The 16,713-nt window shown below is 42.8% G+C and overlaps 1 protein-coding gene across 4 annotated transcripts in view; it reads right to left on the bottom strand.

Annotated features, from left to right (window-relative positions):
• The window catches only part of SLC4A10 (solute carrier family 4 member 10), a 297,890-nt gene that overhangs the window by 159,935 nt on the left and 121,242 nt on the right, over positions 1–16,713 (bottom strand). For all 4 annotated transcript variants that reach the window (XM_088474821.1, XM_088474819.1, XM_088474822.1 and 1 more), the window contains exon 2: positions 12,682–12,763. In XM_088474821.1, coding sequence (XP_088330947.1) covers positions 12,682–12,763 — 82 coding nt within the window. The remainder of the gene's footprint in view (positions 1–12,681; positions 12,764–16,713) is intronic.

Below are 16,713 nucleotides of genomic sequence, written 5' to 3'. Positions count from 1 at the left end.
CTCAAGTGTTTTGAATTTCGATGTGTTTTTTTTTTTTTAATTGATAAAAAAGTTTTTTAAAAAGCTAATATTATGTAATTTTTGCAAACGAAAACCCAAAATTCGGATTTAAAATCCGAATTCCGAACTGCTGGAAGATTAGAACCGACTCGGGTCTGTCCGGATTCATGAAATTCAGGTGGATTCTGATTGCTAGAGAACCGAACCGCACATCTCTAGTAATAAGGATAATTGTGGGAAGCTGAAGTCAGGAACCAGAGGACACTGGGAGGTACCAGGGTGGAAGTTGAAGGAGAAGTCAAGACAAACCGAGATCAGGAACTAAAAGACACTTAATGAAGCCCCAAACACAAACCAGAATCATTGTCAGGAACAAGACAACGATTGGTGCTCAGAAATCTAACACAAGATGGCTGCAACAACAGGAATACTTGATGTAGTGGACGTAACACTCTGGCAGCATGCAGTGGAGGAGACACTGTTTATTAAGGCTAAGCAAGTTAGCTAATCTGCACCCTGGTGGAGTCATTCGAGACAATGATCAGCTAACAACAGTCTCCAGGTAACCCAGAAGCCATTTTGGTCATGCTACAAAAAGCTGGATGGCAGGAGCATGTTACATACAGTCATACACATTCACCATATTGCCGAGTAACACAAATTCAAGCAATTACTTTCTATGTTGAGTAAACTTATATGTTCACTCATGAACTATACATAACTTGACTACCTACAGGGCAAAGATGGTATTGCTGAACCTATTTTATCTTTATTAACACAATAAAGTTTATCCAGACAAGCTGATTGCAATAAAAATCAAGGCTGTATCTAATTAGTGATTACCTAGAGCTCCCATCATTTAAAACTATTACCCTGCTAGGGGCCCAACTTAGTTTTAATCTTCCTTTGGTCTTTAATCTAGAGAAATATGCATTCTGAGTTACACATAACTGGTGGCAAAACGAGGATGATGACACAGAAAACAACATGTGCTAAGTTGATGAAAAGGACATGATAGAGTTTTAAGTACATTTTATAATGCAGCTAATTAAAATCTGATTTGTTTAATGAAGCATGACCATCCCACAAGTTAAACAGTGTTCCAAGAATCCGTACACATTGGTAATAGCAGGTGCTCTTGAAAAACAATGATAATTGGAGACTGTTTTACTTATAAGGGCACAATTATTGTTAATACCATCTGGATTCATTTCATATGTAATTAGGAAACTTCCTTCCACAGATTGTACAAGATGCTCAGAGAAAGATTTAGGAAGACTGAAGACTGATCATTTTTAGCAAGTGGTCTTAATGTATGATTATAGACTGTTTAATATACACTGACACCATAAATAGATGAGATGAGATGAGAAGATGTTGACAGACTGATTAATATAGTAGGCATTCCATTGCAAAATGTTGATTTGTTAACTAAAAATCAAACCTACAATGTATAGGAGCCCAGACTCCAATAATCACAAAAGACGATTCCACGATCCCATGTTATTTTACACGATTTAACGATTTGCCGATACACCAATATGCGCAAATATATTGCCGATATTATCCAGCTATTCGCTGATCATTTTTACCAAAGATTGGATCTGCGTATCATAAAAGTGCCTCATTTTACTACACATGGGTTGTTGTATTGGCTGATCTTTACCACACCGTGCCAATCTAGAGCCACGACTGGATGGCAAAATCCAAAATGTTGGAAATCCTGATTTTTTTTTGTCGGAATCGGTAATCGGTGAACTCAATATATTGCAGAATTTATACTTGCAAAATCACCTGCAAAGCATTTAATTGGCCCAATTTATTATTGATGTATGGTTCCCTTAATTCCATCCACTCAAGTCTATAGCAAGAGTGATATGTTTATAGGGGGAGGGAGGGAATTCCAGCAGTGGAGAATAGCTCTGGGAAAGTACTGGAGGCCAAAGTAAGAAAATGAAATCAGTTGAGAAGAGAATTGATGATCTTTGCAAATCCAAGTGAGTGGCCAGGAGCATGGGGGGAGATGAGGTTTAAAATATAAGAGGGAGAGAAAATAATGAGGGATTTATAAGTGAGTGTAAGAAGGTTAAATTGGACTCTGGCAGCAAGGGTAGCCAATGTATGACTGGTGGAGATGGAAGGAAGATACAGTGCTGTTGGGGGAAAAAATGGAGCTGAGCAACAGTGTTTAGGATGCATTGGAGTGTAGGGCAGGGATAGTAGGGAAGGCAGATTAGGAGGAGGTTGCAGTAGTCCAGTTGAGATATGAAAAGTAAGTAGATGAGGGTTTTTGTTGCACAAGTGAGAGAGAGGGTCTGATCCTAGAGATAATAGAAAGGTGGAAGCGGCATGAATTGGGGAATTGTGAGGTTTGCAAGAGCAAGGTGTCATAGACAATTGATTGTGGGACTTAAGTGAGGACAATGTTGTCAAAAAACAGTGAATAGGGAAGATGTAATGGTCTCTGGAGGGTAAAAAGATGATAAATGAAGCCTTAGACATGTCTAGTTTAAAAAAGAGCTTGGACATCTATAAGGAAATAGCAAAGAGACAGCTGAGATATGAGAGAGGAGAGAGAGGATGAAGTCGAGAAAAGAGAGGTAGAGCTAAGTACAGTAGCTTTAGTATAGAGATGTTATTAAAGGCCAAAACATTGATGGTGGGGAGGAGTGGGACATGACGGCAGGTGCACTCAGAAGGAAGTGTCTCCCCATAGGTTTAGGCTGCTGTGGAAGGTGTTATGTGACCTGCCTAAGGTGACCTGCCTCCTGCAGATCACGTAGCCCTGCCCACAGCAACCAGCACTTATGAGGAGAAACTTCACGTCTCCTCCTCACTGCTGTACAGGGAGCACCAGCGGTTGCAAAAGGGAACAATGTTCCACATAGCAGCTGACCTGGCCATGTCCCTCTAACAAGCCCGAGTAATTAGTACCTAATCCCCCCACCTCTCAGTGCCCCTGCATGGCGTACAAGAGTATAAGCAGTTTTTTCATTGTACCCCTAGGCCAAAAGTTTCTTATTGAGAGATTTATCAAAAATGTTTAAAGTACGAGGTATGCTTACATGTCACCCTTGGGTTACATTATGTGGTGGTGGACAGGATTGCGCTTCTGTTTATCTACATATTTTATGATTGGTTTAACCTATTACATGGACCATAAATAATTAAATTTGGTCCTGTGTCATCAACCTGTGGCACTCACTTTGGGAACAACTGCTCTAGTAGATAGCAGCTAAACATTAATTATGAAATTACTTGTTGTCTGAGGGTAAAATGTAAAAACAGCAGAGAATCCTCTTAAGTCCAAGCTTCAAACAGCATTCATAAGTTTCCTTGGTTTCACTTTTTATATCACCCACATTATATATGAACTTTAATCTTTTCAGCTATACTTCTCTCAAATCACATACAGCCTATTTAATTTAAATATTATTTTATTACATCATTATATTACATTTATTTTACAAAATATAGCAGTCAGTCTAAAAGATAAATATGCAATAAAAAATATAATCATACAATTGAGTTTTAAAGTACAAGGAATCTATGAAGTAGACTGGTTTCTGAAGACACTCCTTAATAACAATCTTGCATTTGTACCATAGTGTTTTTTTTAAGTATGCATAGACCCACTACCTAACTGTACATGCAAAACAAATGCTACATAAATCCACTGTTCAAAGTAAAGCTTGTATAGACCCCTAAGGTGAAGCTAGACTTCCTGTCAAAAGGGGCAAAGACTCAGCCCCCCCCTCCCCAGTAGATAATAGTCAGCCTCTACCTTTATGATTGCCATACAATGTAGAAAGCATCAGTGACTGACCACCACATAATACAGATAGCATCAGTGACCACCATAAATAGAGGAAGTATCAGTGACGTCCATATAGTCATATAGTACAGAGAAAACCACAGTGGCCACCAAAAATACAGAGAGTATCACAGTGACTGTTAAGGAACATTCGAGACTGCCATATAATACAGAGAGACTTGGTGACCACCATATAATTCAGAGAGTATCAATGGGCACCATATAATTCAGAGATCATCAGTGAATCCCATATAATATAGAGAGCATCAATGACTGCCATACAATACAGAGAGTATTAATGACCACCATATAATACAGATCGCATCAGGTTTGATTTGTCTAAATGCTGCCAGCAGGAGCGAGATCAAAATATCTTCCAAACACATATGGTAATCCCCTTACTTTGTCACAGTATATATGTACAGGTATTTTGCATTTTATTATAACCTGGTGAACTACACCCAAAATTCACATTTATACTATGGTTGGCATTCTTCATTATATATGTGCTGCTGATCACCATACTGAGCAATGGTGGTTTTCATTCTCTGCTAGGGAAAGGAAACCTTATTTGGATAATCCTGTATATTTACATTAGATGGTTAATTTGCATAAGTATGTAATTAATAAAAAACAACAACAAACTGAATATGTTGGCTTAATGAAGTAAACTGACCTATAATGCTTTACTACTGCTTGGGTAGAAAATAAATAGCATGCAAACCATGGCCATCTGTCAGCAGATGTCCTAGTTTCCCTATAAATCAAAATCTTGTCAGCTTTACTATGATGCCCCCTCTGAAAATCCAACCGTTCAGGCAGTGATGTTAAAACAGCAATAACTGTTCATTATCCTAATTCCATATGTGAGTCCTAATACACATAATAATGTATATAGATAATCTAAGATGTTGGATAAAGCAGTGGCATGTCATGACTGCTTAGTGTTTTACTGCTCATAAGCAACTAATATAAAAGCAACACATGGAAACATTTTTGGAATTAATATATTAATGCAGGAAATGCACGCGCCCTAATCTGCAATGACATCAAATTAAAAATATTAAAGAATACAAATACACAAGCAGATTAGAAGTACTGAAGCTGGGATACACATTTTATCCAAATGACTAAAATAATCAATAAATACAAACAATGTTTCAGTTCTATAAAATGGAAGTCATTTTATTACTTATTGTTACAGATGTGTCCACATAAATCTATCCTCTGTACACTACAAGTCACACCACACATAACTTGTGAGTGCAGTGTGCGCTTGTATAGAATAAAATAAAATAAATTATTATCTTAGCAGATTTTGCTGTTACTTGACCCCTTTTCCACTGCTGCAATAACCCGGGTTATTGCCTGGTCTACCCGAGTCGTGGCTCAGTGGAAAAGGGTCCCTGAAAAATAACCCAGTTAAAGTGACCCGGGAATCCAACCCAAGTAGCTACTAGGGTTGAACCCAGGATAGACCCGTGTAATGGTGCAGTGTAAATGACGCGACCTGGGTTATACGACCTGGCTCATGCCTAAAATGAGCTAATTGGTGGTTGTGGAGCAATCACCTCCACTTTTTATGACCTCACAATGGGGCTGACCTGGGCAGGGCCGCCATCAGGGGGGTACAGCCGGTACTATTGTACCGGGCCCGGGCTCAGAGGGGGCCCATAGAGTGCAGATGATCCAGTCACAGGTAGATGAGTACAAAGCAGTTTGCTGCAGGATCGATGCTCTGCGGGGCCCCCTGTCAGTGTTAGTCACTATGTGACTACCAGCAGGCAGCAGCTGCATGGCCCCTTCTCATAGGAGGGCAGAACAGAGGCTTTGCCTTTAGCACTGCTTATTTGTGTCTCTCCCTCTGCCCGACTAAATCCCCCATGCCGATGGATGTGTGTAAAGCCCACTTTCCCCGCCCCCTACCCGAGTCCCAGCCCCTCTTTCTCCCCTGCTCTGTCCTTCTCCCCTTCAGATGGAGTGTGAGGTCCCTCCCTGCCCCTTTCCAGAGTCCCCACCCTCTCCCTGAGTCCCCGCCCCCTCATGCGCTTCCCAGCCTGCATGTGTTTGTAGCCATTGTGTGAGGGACACGGAGCCTACTGCGATGCTGCTATAAGAGGTAAGTACCTTAGGGGGGCTCTGTACTTATGTGGTGCCCCATAGTTATGGTGTCCCTGACTAACCTGTTAATTAGGGAAACCACCATTGCCTAGTGGCTCAGCCCTGCCCACGGGAATATAGTAAAGTATGTGCTGCCATTGTATAAGTATTCATTTTTCCAGGTGTCCCCTTGTACTTATACAAGGTCAGCATATAATTTACAATATCCCTGGGGACAGGGCGGAGCCATTACTCAAAGGAATTGTCTCTAACAAAGGGGTGACCCCATATCTGTGGGGCTTTTAAACATGTCCATAGGGCACTCCTTTATGTTAGCTCCCTGATAAAAAACAGTGGTGAGAATTAGGGGAACAAGGGGACACCTAGAAAACTGTGGGGTGTTACCTATATTTATACAAGGGCAGCATATCATTTACAATAACCCTGGGGACAGGACTAAACCATTAGGCAGAGGGAGTGCCAATAACTAAGAGAGAGGTGACCCCATAATTATGGAGCACCATACTTATTCCTGCTATGTGGGTGAGGTGGGGGTGTATACTTGTATTAATGGGTGGGGGGAGGGATGTAATGTATTAAGAGAAGTGCAAGCATTATCCTGGGGAGTGAGGTGGGCTGAGTGGGGTATAGCAATGTATCAGGAGGGGCGGGGGTGAGGTGAATGAAGTAGTTGTCCAGAAAAAGAGATCAGTGGTTTGAAAGGCAAGCGGTAAGTGTTTGTAATATAGGCCCACGCACACATAGCTTATACTGTATATACATATACATACACAGAGGAGGGGAGTCCATGTCAGTACTTTATCTAGGTCTCCACTGGGTCTTAATCCACCTCTGAGACTCAGCCTGGCGTGCATGACTTCATGCCGCGCCGCTATGCTGAGAGGAGGGGAGTGACAGGGGAGACACAGAAGGGGGGCTGGCTGGGGAGACACAGAAGGGGGGCCCTGTCTATTCTGTCAGTCCCGGGCCCCACAATTTTTGATGGCAGCCCTGGACCTGAGAATAACCCAGATCGAAGATCGAAGGTGCAGTGTAAACGGTGTCTGATCTGGGTTGGAACCATGTCCGAAAACCCAGGTCAGACCCGGTTTTTGGTGGAAAAGGGGTATTATTGTCTTACTTGCTACATGTTGATAGCAAGTCATAGGCATAGGTGAGTTGCCTAAAATGTACAACTTTAAATGTTCATATCTGGAAATTTCTAGGAGAAAATAGAAACAAAGTAAAACATAAAATTTTTATATATTTCTTTAGAAGTATATAAAAAAGGGAATTGGTATGAAAGACCGCTGGCCGGTTCGATTCCCGGCAGCGCCTGGCCGACAGATGAGCAGAGCCCGGCAGCGGAAGCCCGACAGCGCTGGAAATCCCGATCGTCGCTAAGGTAAGTATATACTAACCTAATCTAACCCCCTAACCCTCCTTAGGGGAGCCTAACCCTAACCTCCCCCCCAAGTGCCTAACCCTAATCCCCCCTCTAAGTACCTAGCCTTAACCCCCCCTTCCCCGCTGCCTAACCCTAAGTCCCCCCCGGGGGTGCCTAACCCTAACCCTCCCTCCCCCTAGCCTTACCCTAACCCTCCTGGGGGGGTGCCTAACCCTAAGTCCCCCCCAGGTGCCCTAAACCTAACCCTCCCCCCCTGCAGCTGTTCGCTCGCGGCACCAGGCATCCCTTCGATTGGGATGCCGGGCGCCTATCTCCCTGCGTCGGGGAAATGTCAGGCGTCTACATGTAGACGCCCGGCATTTCACCCTCGCCGGGATATGACAGTCGGGAAGCCGGCTGCCGGTGTTAAGGCAGTCGGTTTCCCGACTGTATACCGTTGAAAGATATTTAAAGGTTTCAAATTATTTGAGTTGTAATATAAACCTTTTGTATTTTTCAGATTGTGATTGCTATAAAAATAAAATATTAAAAGACAATTTTAAAAGACTTTAAAAAATTTATTTTTAACCCCCCAAAAATATTAAAATGTAAGAGTTTACATCATACCCTTGGTTTGTCCTTTCAAGCAACTTTATAGGTTTGAACAAGCCATAAGATATTTGTGAATTAATTTGACAAAAATTGTTCCAATTGCCAATAAATGATAGGTTCGCTCCTCTGTATACATGAGAACGATAACAGGAAAAATACATCAAAGAAAAAAATATTTAATCTGAAATAATATGTCAAATTTGCTCAAAGTTATTCTAATCACACAATCTGAGACTTACTTAATAACCAGACTGAGGTGCACATGACATTTCCAGCTGATTGTACCTGTCACTGTAAAACATTCTGGAGGAGAGGCCATTTGTATAGGGTTTGACAAACTCATTGTTTCAGTGTATATGCAAATCAGTAAGTGTCAGAGATAATGTACCACACATGCAATTTATTATAATAGCACAGTACATTTATGCAAAAACATGTAAGGAAAAAGTTTAAAACATATTACAAAGAAAAATAACTGAAGTTATTACAATAGAATAAAAGACAGCTGTGATTTAAAAGCCAACTCACTCAAGACCAACAAGCCAAAACACAGACTTTATATTCCATATTCTCCAGGCTGTGAGTCTGGAGAATCACCATAGCTGAGACACCAACAGGGTGTGTATAATAAATATTAGACAACAGCAGTGACGTCACTAGGGGGGGGCCCTGTTTTTTTGGTGGCACCCCCTTGGATGATGTCACCAAACAGCGTTGCGGCAGCATGGATGGATGACGCACGCATCATCCACATTAAGCTGGGATCTTCTTAGCAGCTCCGAAGGCACTGGACAAGCCCCCAGCGTGAAGAGGACTGGGATGACCAGAGCCCTAAAACAGCACAAATCAAGGAGCGTGGCCTCATGGGCACAGCTGTAACTATGGTGGTGCAGCTGGTGCTCTCACACAGAGCGGAACAAGTCGCCTCCTTAGATGTATGCGCCGCCACCCCTGACTGCCCACTGGTCACCACAATATTTAATTGTAGCGGTGCACCAGGTTCCTTCTCTGCAGGATCCACTGCTGTTAATATACATTACAGCGGGCAGAGCTGCAGCTGCCTACACCATGTGCTCTGCCCCTTTTCCCCTCCTTCTGCAGTGTCTCAAGGGACTGGACTTCTGTCGGACACAGTCAGGATCCTTTTCATGGCTGCTGCTGGGCACAGCCGCACAGCAACAAAGGTAAGCAGCATAGCTGCTCCCGGAGGAGGAATGATGAGATGGAGGAATGAGGAGGAGAAGCAATGATGAGGAGGAGGTATGAGGAGGAGGAGAAGGAGGAATGATGATGATGAGGAGGAATGATGAGGAGGATTGAGGAGGAATGAGGAGGAGGAGGAATGTGGAGGGAGGATGAGGAATGAAGAGGAGGAGGAATGATGATGAGGAGGAATGAAAAGGAGGACTGAGGCAGAGGGGCTATACCAAGTGTGATATAGTCGGGGTAGGGGGTCCCTCTCCTGGGGTATATGGACACCTCCTTACACACAGCAGCCAGGAAACAGCACACCAGTCCAGGGTTTTCGTGCAAGCTGGTCGCAACCAGTTTTATTGTGCAATATAAGCAACCAAATAAACAAAACATAAAAATAAGTCCTAGCCCGTATGGGCACTAACTAGACAGGTTGTTCCCTCTCTACAAGTGGCAGGGCCTACTGCCTTACCACAAACACAGCACTTTCAAATATCACAGTGTCTCTGAACAAACCTCAGTGTCTGTCCTCCCCAGGGTATGTGAGACACTGAACCAAAACCTAACACAGCTTATCTGAGCCACTTCCAGGTGCAACTACTAATCAGCTTGCTCTCAGACTGAAAGGCCCAACACTTGGAATGGCCCATGGATGGAGCCCTCTCTTCTCACATCCACACCCCTAGGATCCATTATCCGGCTTTTACCAAGAGCCGACACTTCTGGTCTGTTTGGCATAACAGACTTTTCCTGGGGGTTTTAAAACACATATGATAGGAATCTGGGACACACATATATGCCATCCCAGATTTCTCCAGTGCTTCTATTACACAAGGCATAAGTGTGTAAAAGGGGCTCTACTGTGGCGTAACATGTATAAGTGTTTCTACTGTGGTGTAACATGTATAAGGAGTTCTACTGTGGCATAACATGTATAAGCGGCTCTACTGTGGTGTAAGTGTATAAGGGGCTCTACTGTGTGGCATAACATGTATAAGGGGTACTACTGTGTGGCATAACATGTATAAGGGCCACTACTGTGTGGCGTAACGTGTATAAGGGGTACTACTGTGTGGTGTAATGTGAATAACGAACACTACTGCGCAGTGTAATGTAAATTGGTACTATTCATGTGGCCACACCCATATATTTTTGGCACGTGCCTCTGGCCCGCACTGTCCCTATTTTGAACAGGGGGGCAGCAATTCTCTTTCTGGCACAAAATGTCTATTTACTGCTCTGCTCATGGGCACATGGTCATGCCCCCTTTCATGTTCATGTGAGGGGTCAAGTGGTGCCGCACCGGGTGTCACCACCCATTGTGACACCAGTGGACAACAGTATATATATATTTTTCATTTCATAATAACCTGCGCATCTAACATTTCATGCAATCAATAAATGTCCATTCATATTACCTCCACATGCTTCTTGACTTTTAGGCTAAGATCAGGTGAATGCTGTAGGGCTTAAAGGCACTCCCAGTAGGCAATATGCCATCACATGGTCATCTGCCTGAAGCCCAAGGTGCTATATGCCCTGGATGCTATCTGAGCAGTGGGTGCTCGAAAAGTCACTAGTGATGGGACCCACCTTTGCATTGAGCACCGGCTCTTGCACTACGTACCTTTTGTTTTTCGGGTAGCACCATTTTTCAAGGGGTCAACCTAATTTAGCTTGAGTGAAGGAGGACCCAGAGATTCCCTTTCCCTCCATTAGGGGCCTTTTTGTTGTGGGGGCTTTGGGGTGAAACAGGGTCGCTCTCCTATCAGAGTGTGTTCAAGTTCCAAGCCCCCAGCACAGTTTTTACTGCACTAGGTGATGAAGCATGCACCTTGGCCTTCAAATAAAAAGTATCTCCACATATATAATTACACTGTTACAGTGTTTTCACCACTGGTTTCAGCTTAAACCAGAAGAATAAGTTTTTTATCTCTACAAATTCCAGATAATCTTTTCATCAACTATTACTGCTTCCTTCAGAGGAAAATGTAGGGGTTATGGCACTCCTAGCCACAATATTATTGGCCGCCCCCCAACTGCACTAAGTATAGCTGCAGAGACGCCCAGTAGCAGTAACAGTGTCACTGCTGGCACAGGCTCTTCCGACTGATCCCAAAGCTGAAGCCTCACGGCAGAGAGCAATTATGGCAGGGGCCTATCGCCTGGGTGTGTAAAAGTAGGTTTACTTTCAGTTTCGGGAACCTGCTGGCTATGCATGTGCAAGAGGGGAGTGCCATCTGTAGTCAGAACTGGAGGGTCTGCGGCAGTTATCAGAGATATTTGCTCCCGTCTCTTTAATAAATATTCCCCCTAAAGAGATATTTTAAGTGTAATTGTATTGCTAATAAATGTGTTAAAATTGATAATGAAATCTTTTAAATTAACTTCTATGGTAGATACATTTATTTTATAATCAAAATCTGCCCTATTTGGCCATTTATTCATTCATATAATGATCAGAGATCTTAGTGATAAATGACTATTATACTCAAACGACTGTGGTGAGAAGGATTTCACTCTGGAGGTCTCTACCTTCATAACTTCCTACAGAAGGGTTGGGAAGAGTCCTTGCACATTTCAGTGTGGACTGATATTCTATGGCTGGTCCTTACTATGGTAGTTGGGACCTAGTGCCCGTGTACAGTACAGGCTGTCTAGAACCAGGGCTGCTTGACTACATTAATAAAACAAAATAAAAATAAAACATCAATCGATTCACATTTTTAAGGATTTGCATTTATTATCTGACATTTTTAATGCCAACAGCCTGGTTAAATTTATTTTGTTGTATTAAATTAGTCATTATATGTTATAGGAACTGACAAGTTCCAAGACATATTTGTATCTTATATACTGTGTGATTTAAAATAAATGACATTTCTTTCAAACCTAAACTATTGTAATGGTCAGTTCTCCTGTTCTTGTGTGCACAGCTCAAGTACAGTGAGTAATGAAGGAGATTGCTCATTGGACAGACTAAGTCCTGGTCATACAGGGCATTATTCATCCACGTATAAGATGTTTACGCAAAGTCACATTTATATGTATACTAAAGCCAGCACGGGAGATTAATTTGTTTTGTATATCCATCAGCATACCTCCCAATTTTTGGAGATGGAAAGGAGGGACAGGGCGCGCGCGTCCGGAAAAGGGGCTTGGTTTCCGGAAAGGGGGCGGAGCCAAATGAAAATGGGGCAGAGCCTCGCGGCTTCCCCCCGTTTTCGTCACTATAGGGGGCGTGCCCAGTACTCTCCGAGATGCTGGGCAGCCCCCCAGGCTCTCCCTGCGCACGGCATCTGTTCACCTTCTGCACACCCGCTGCTCTGCTAGGCAGAGCAGCGGGTGTGCTCTCCCCAACCTCCCCCCCACCGCGGGACACTGCGGCCTGTGGGCGGGACAGTCCCGTAAAAAAGGGACTGTCCCGCTGAAAGCGGGATAGTTGGGAGGTATGCATCACTGGAAGCCATTTGGGAAGCTTCAGTTTATCTCCTCGGCTGCGGTCTTTAGATGCTGTGGTGCCAGCCATTTCTGCTTTGACCCGCTATTTATAAAGATGTCACATTGATCTTACCTTCCAATTCTTCTTTTTCAAAGTGTGTTTTGAGAAGAGAACGAGTTCCACCCCTGTCCACTACTGCTTCCTCATCATTTCTCTGCAGAATGAGAAAGAGAAACAGAATTCGGTCATTATATTTTCCAAGTAACTTATTTTACATTGTCACTGGGTTTTTTTTTTTCTAAAATGTAAAAGTGAATTTATAGTGTACCTATCATTAGCAGTCTTTTTTTTAATACTGCTTATGGGGAAAGGGGAGGGGTCCAGTAGTGTGCAGTGAGGTAGAGCCTTTCCTGTCATATTTAGGAAAACTAGAGTTTTTTCAAGAAAAATGTAAAGAAAATATTACATATACGTTCTCTGTATTATTCTAATAATTTTTATAGTCAAAACTCTAGAGCAAAAAGTGTATGGCAGGTGAGGCACTGCCTCCCCTGTCTACCTTTTCCGCACATTCTTGATCAAAACACTCTAAATTTTCACCACTATATACTGCTGCACCTTTGTATAATGCTCACATGGAGCCTTGGGTTAATATATGTATCTGTAAATCTGGCTTCGATACTAGCCAGTGCCTTCCCGGCCATTTACCTCACTGCACGTCACTGGGAGGTTCTCCAAATGCAATCTACCACAGCAATATCTGCCCATAATCACTATTGTAGCAAACTCTTTGCACGCAGGAATTTTGGACTAATAAAAGAGATGCACCGTAAAAACATACAGCAGTAAATTTGAATATTTGTTTAAATGGGCTATGGCATGCTATAACCTGGAGTCATTTTCTGCAATGTTTGTACTGAACAATAAAAACATCCAAAGTAAACATAAACTGCTACTATTTGATGGTAAGTCTTAATAATCATTTAAACCTGATCTGCCATCTTTAGCCATTCAGAAATATTTTTGGTGAAATAAAATTATTTCTGCTTCACTACTTGCACAATCAGTTAAATTAACTAAAACCTATATCTGACCGTTTGTATACAATTTCTAATGTCAACTCTGCTGTGGGAAGAAGTGCAAACGCTTGTTACTGTATGAGTCTAGGGGGCCTATATATTAAAACCTTTTTGAGTCAATATTTGGAAGATTCACAAAATATTCAAGTACAGTATCTGGGCAACTTAAACGTTGGGTACCGCAGAAGTTATCAGAGTTATCTGCGCCCAATCGGTTTCCGATATAAACGGCTGTCCCCATAGCTTTTGATGGAGACTGCAAAAATGCCCTCTATACAAAGCCGCGAAAAGCTTAGCACTTTATCTAGAGAAGCAAATCTGTCCAGAGAGGGATCAATTGAAGGTGCAGGCACCAAGCAGTAAAGTTACAGCCCATGCACTGTCCAGTCAAGAGACTTCATAAAGTGTCCCAAAAAGAAATTTCTTATTACAGCAATGAAACCATAGTTATTAGGGCAAAATTGCAGTGTATGATAAATCGGCATCAAAATCAGTTTCATTAGCCTCTACTCAAGTTATCACAGATAGATCAGACTTTCATTATGTCATTTACTATGCAGAGGTCAAATAATCTACTTGGGAAACTTGTATCCCAGACCTTCTAACAAAGGGTATCCGTAAACTGCATTGTAATAGTGGATAGACTTAGGGATGCATTATACATTATAATACTGGCAGGGCCGGCTCGAGGCATGTTCGACAAGTGCAGTCGAACAGGAGCGCCACCCCATAGAAGGTGCACCCCTCTCAGCCATCCCCGATTTTAGCGGGACAGTCCCGTTTTTCGGGCACTGCCCCGCTGTTCCACCCGGGGTACAAAGTGTCCCTCGGGCGATCGGGATGTTCGGCACCTCCACCGCTGCAGCTGTGCAGCGGTGGCGGCCCCTGGAAACAAGAATGGATGCCGCGCGCATGAGTGCGGCATCTATTCAGTGCAGGGAGAGAGCTAGGGGCAAGAATCTATAGGTTAACCCTTTAGGGAGACTTCATAATATATAAATGATTATTTGAACAATTTCATTTGAGTAGCCCTAGTAATTAGGACCACTTTTTGCAATCAGAATTACCCCGAGCCTAGAATGAGTTGATCATAGCAGCAAATAGTGCTGAATCATATCACTGTACCAGTAAGGCTCTTTTTGATGCTGGACAACCAGAACCTCTCTCTAGTAGTTACTAACACTATGGATGTATATATGAAGAGTCCTAAGTTAGTATCGTTAGTTACACAGACAAATCCAAAAATACAAACAAACAGAAAGGACACAGGGCCTGACAGCAAGGAATGCAGTTGCTAATACGCACGTAATCGGTCGATTAATTTGCATTGCGCATGTGTATGCATCGCAGTGCGTGTGTGCGAACTAGCAATTGAGATTGGAACTGCATTTGCAGAGGCTACGTAGACCCAGAGCAGAGTGATTCACAGCAAGTGCCGTTTGTGGGTGGTGACGGGGGGGTGGGGGGGGGCGAACACAGCGTGCCAGTGCGCTTCAACACTGTTGCATGGGCGTGCATAAATTAGCCACTTCATTAACAGATACCGAATGAGGTCTCATAGCATGTGCAGAAGTTAGCAATGCCTGAGTGAGGTCTGACCTGCCTTAACTGTGCGTATGGGTCTGATGTTACAGATTGTTTCGCTATGTTGCCCTAGTATACGGATGTAAGGGGAAGTGGGCGTCCTTATGGTAAACTGTGATCGCAATGTGAATGCACACATTTAAATAGCACCGCTGATATTAGCAACTGCAGTTAGTGCGTATAAGCAGAATTGCAATCCTTGTTGAATCAGGCCCACAGATATCTATGTCTTTATAAAATATATAGAACATAGGTGCAGAATGTCCATATTAAAAAAAATAGTTCCTAGGAAGGCCTGTAGACATGTATGGTAAATATGTAGTCTTCATTCTAGCACCCTGGGCCTGTCACAACCTGTGCAGTTCTTCTTTCCTGCCTGGGGTGTCACTCTATGCTCAGGTGCTTCTAGCACAATCAGCTGATGCAACAAACTGCTGAGATTCAGCAGTTTGTGTGCTAAAAGCACCAGGGCAGGGAGCGACACGCCAGGCAGGAAAGAGGAACAGCAAGGGTTGTGACAGGTGCAGGGTGCTAGAATGGAGACTAAATATAACCTTTTTGTCTATACAATGGAGTTATCTAAAGGGTGTAAGGTGTTCAGGTGGAAGATCCACCAGGCTTCTTGTCTGCATTTATGTATATATTTGATGCTATTAGTGTCTTTTCATTATATATTCTGTGTATTTATTAATTCTTTTTGATATAGTACTATTTTTAACCAATTTTCCATACATCACATCCCTATTATTAAATTATCTATTATTTAATTGTTATATCTCATTGCGCTTTCACATCTTATTTATCTTTTTGGGTTACCCACCAAAGTGACTAGTCATCACTTTTTTAGAGAGCAGCAGGTAGATTGACAACATCATACATCATTTAACCACAGCGCCTTCATTTCCGATTATTGTTTTCTTGTCTGCATAGTATTTTCATATCTGCCGCCTCCCCTATTAGTTGTATTTTCCTGTTCAAGGAATATTAGCAGTAAACTACAAGGTTTGCATTCATGGTGTCGATGTTACATGAACCTAGATTACACGGCTCTCTAATACAGTGGTGTGGAAGTCTATACATTTCTAATCCAGACCTACTCCAATACAGAAGTTATTTGTAAGTATGCTTATTTTTCTACATACAGGGACCAATTATAAATGAATGGAAATATCAGCAGCAATTTTTGTTTAGTATCACTGTGATACAAACGAAAATGCCACTGGTATTTATCAATTCTTACCCCTCTGGCAAGGTCCAGTGAAGTCCTCCTTGTCAGCGAGGTCCTCCGCACACCTGCTGGCAGCCTAACGCTGCCAGCGCCAGGCACCGGTGTAATGCGCGAAGGTCCGTCTGTGTGTGCATGACAGGGGGACCTGGCAGTGTCTGGAAGGCTTAGCTGAAGCCGGAAAGGCACTGCCAGGTCTCCATTGCCGGCAATGGTGAGCACATTGCTCTCACCATCTAATAGATGGAGAGAGTGATGCTTGACAAACAGCGGTAA

The sequence above is a fragment of the Taudactylus pleione genome, unplaced genomic scaffold (assembly GCF_031769625.1).
Source record: "Taudactylus pleione unplaced genomic scaffold, aTauple2 ptg000156l, whole genome shotgun sequence".
Taxonomy (NCBI): domain Eukaryota; kingdom Metazoa; phylum Chordata; class Amphibia; order Anura; family Myobatrachidae; genus Taudactylus; species Taudactylus pleione.
This window is presented reverse-complemented; position numbering and strand designations above follow the sequence as displayed.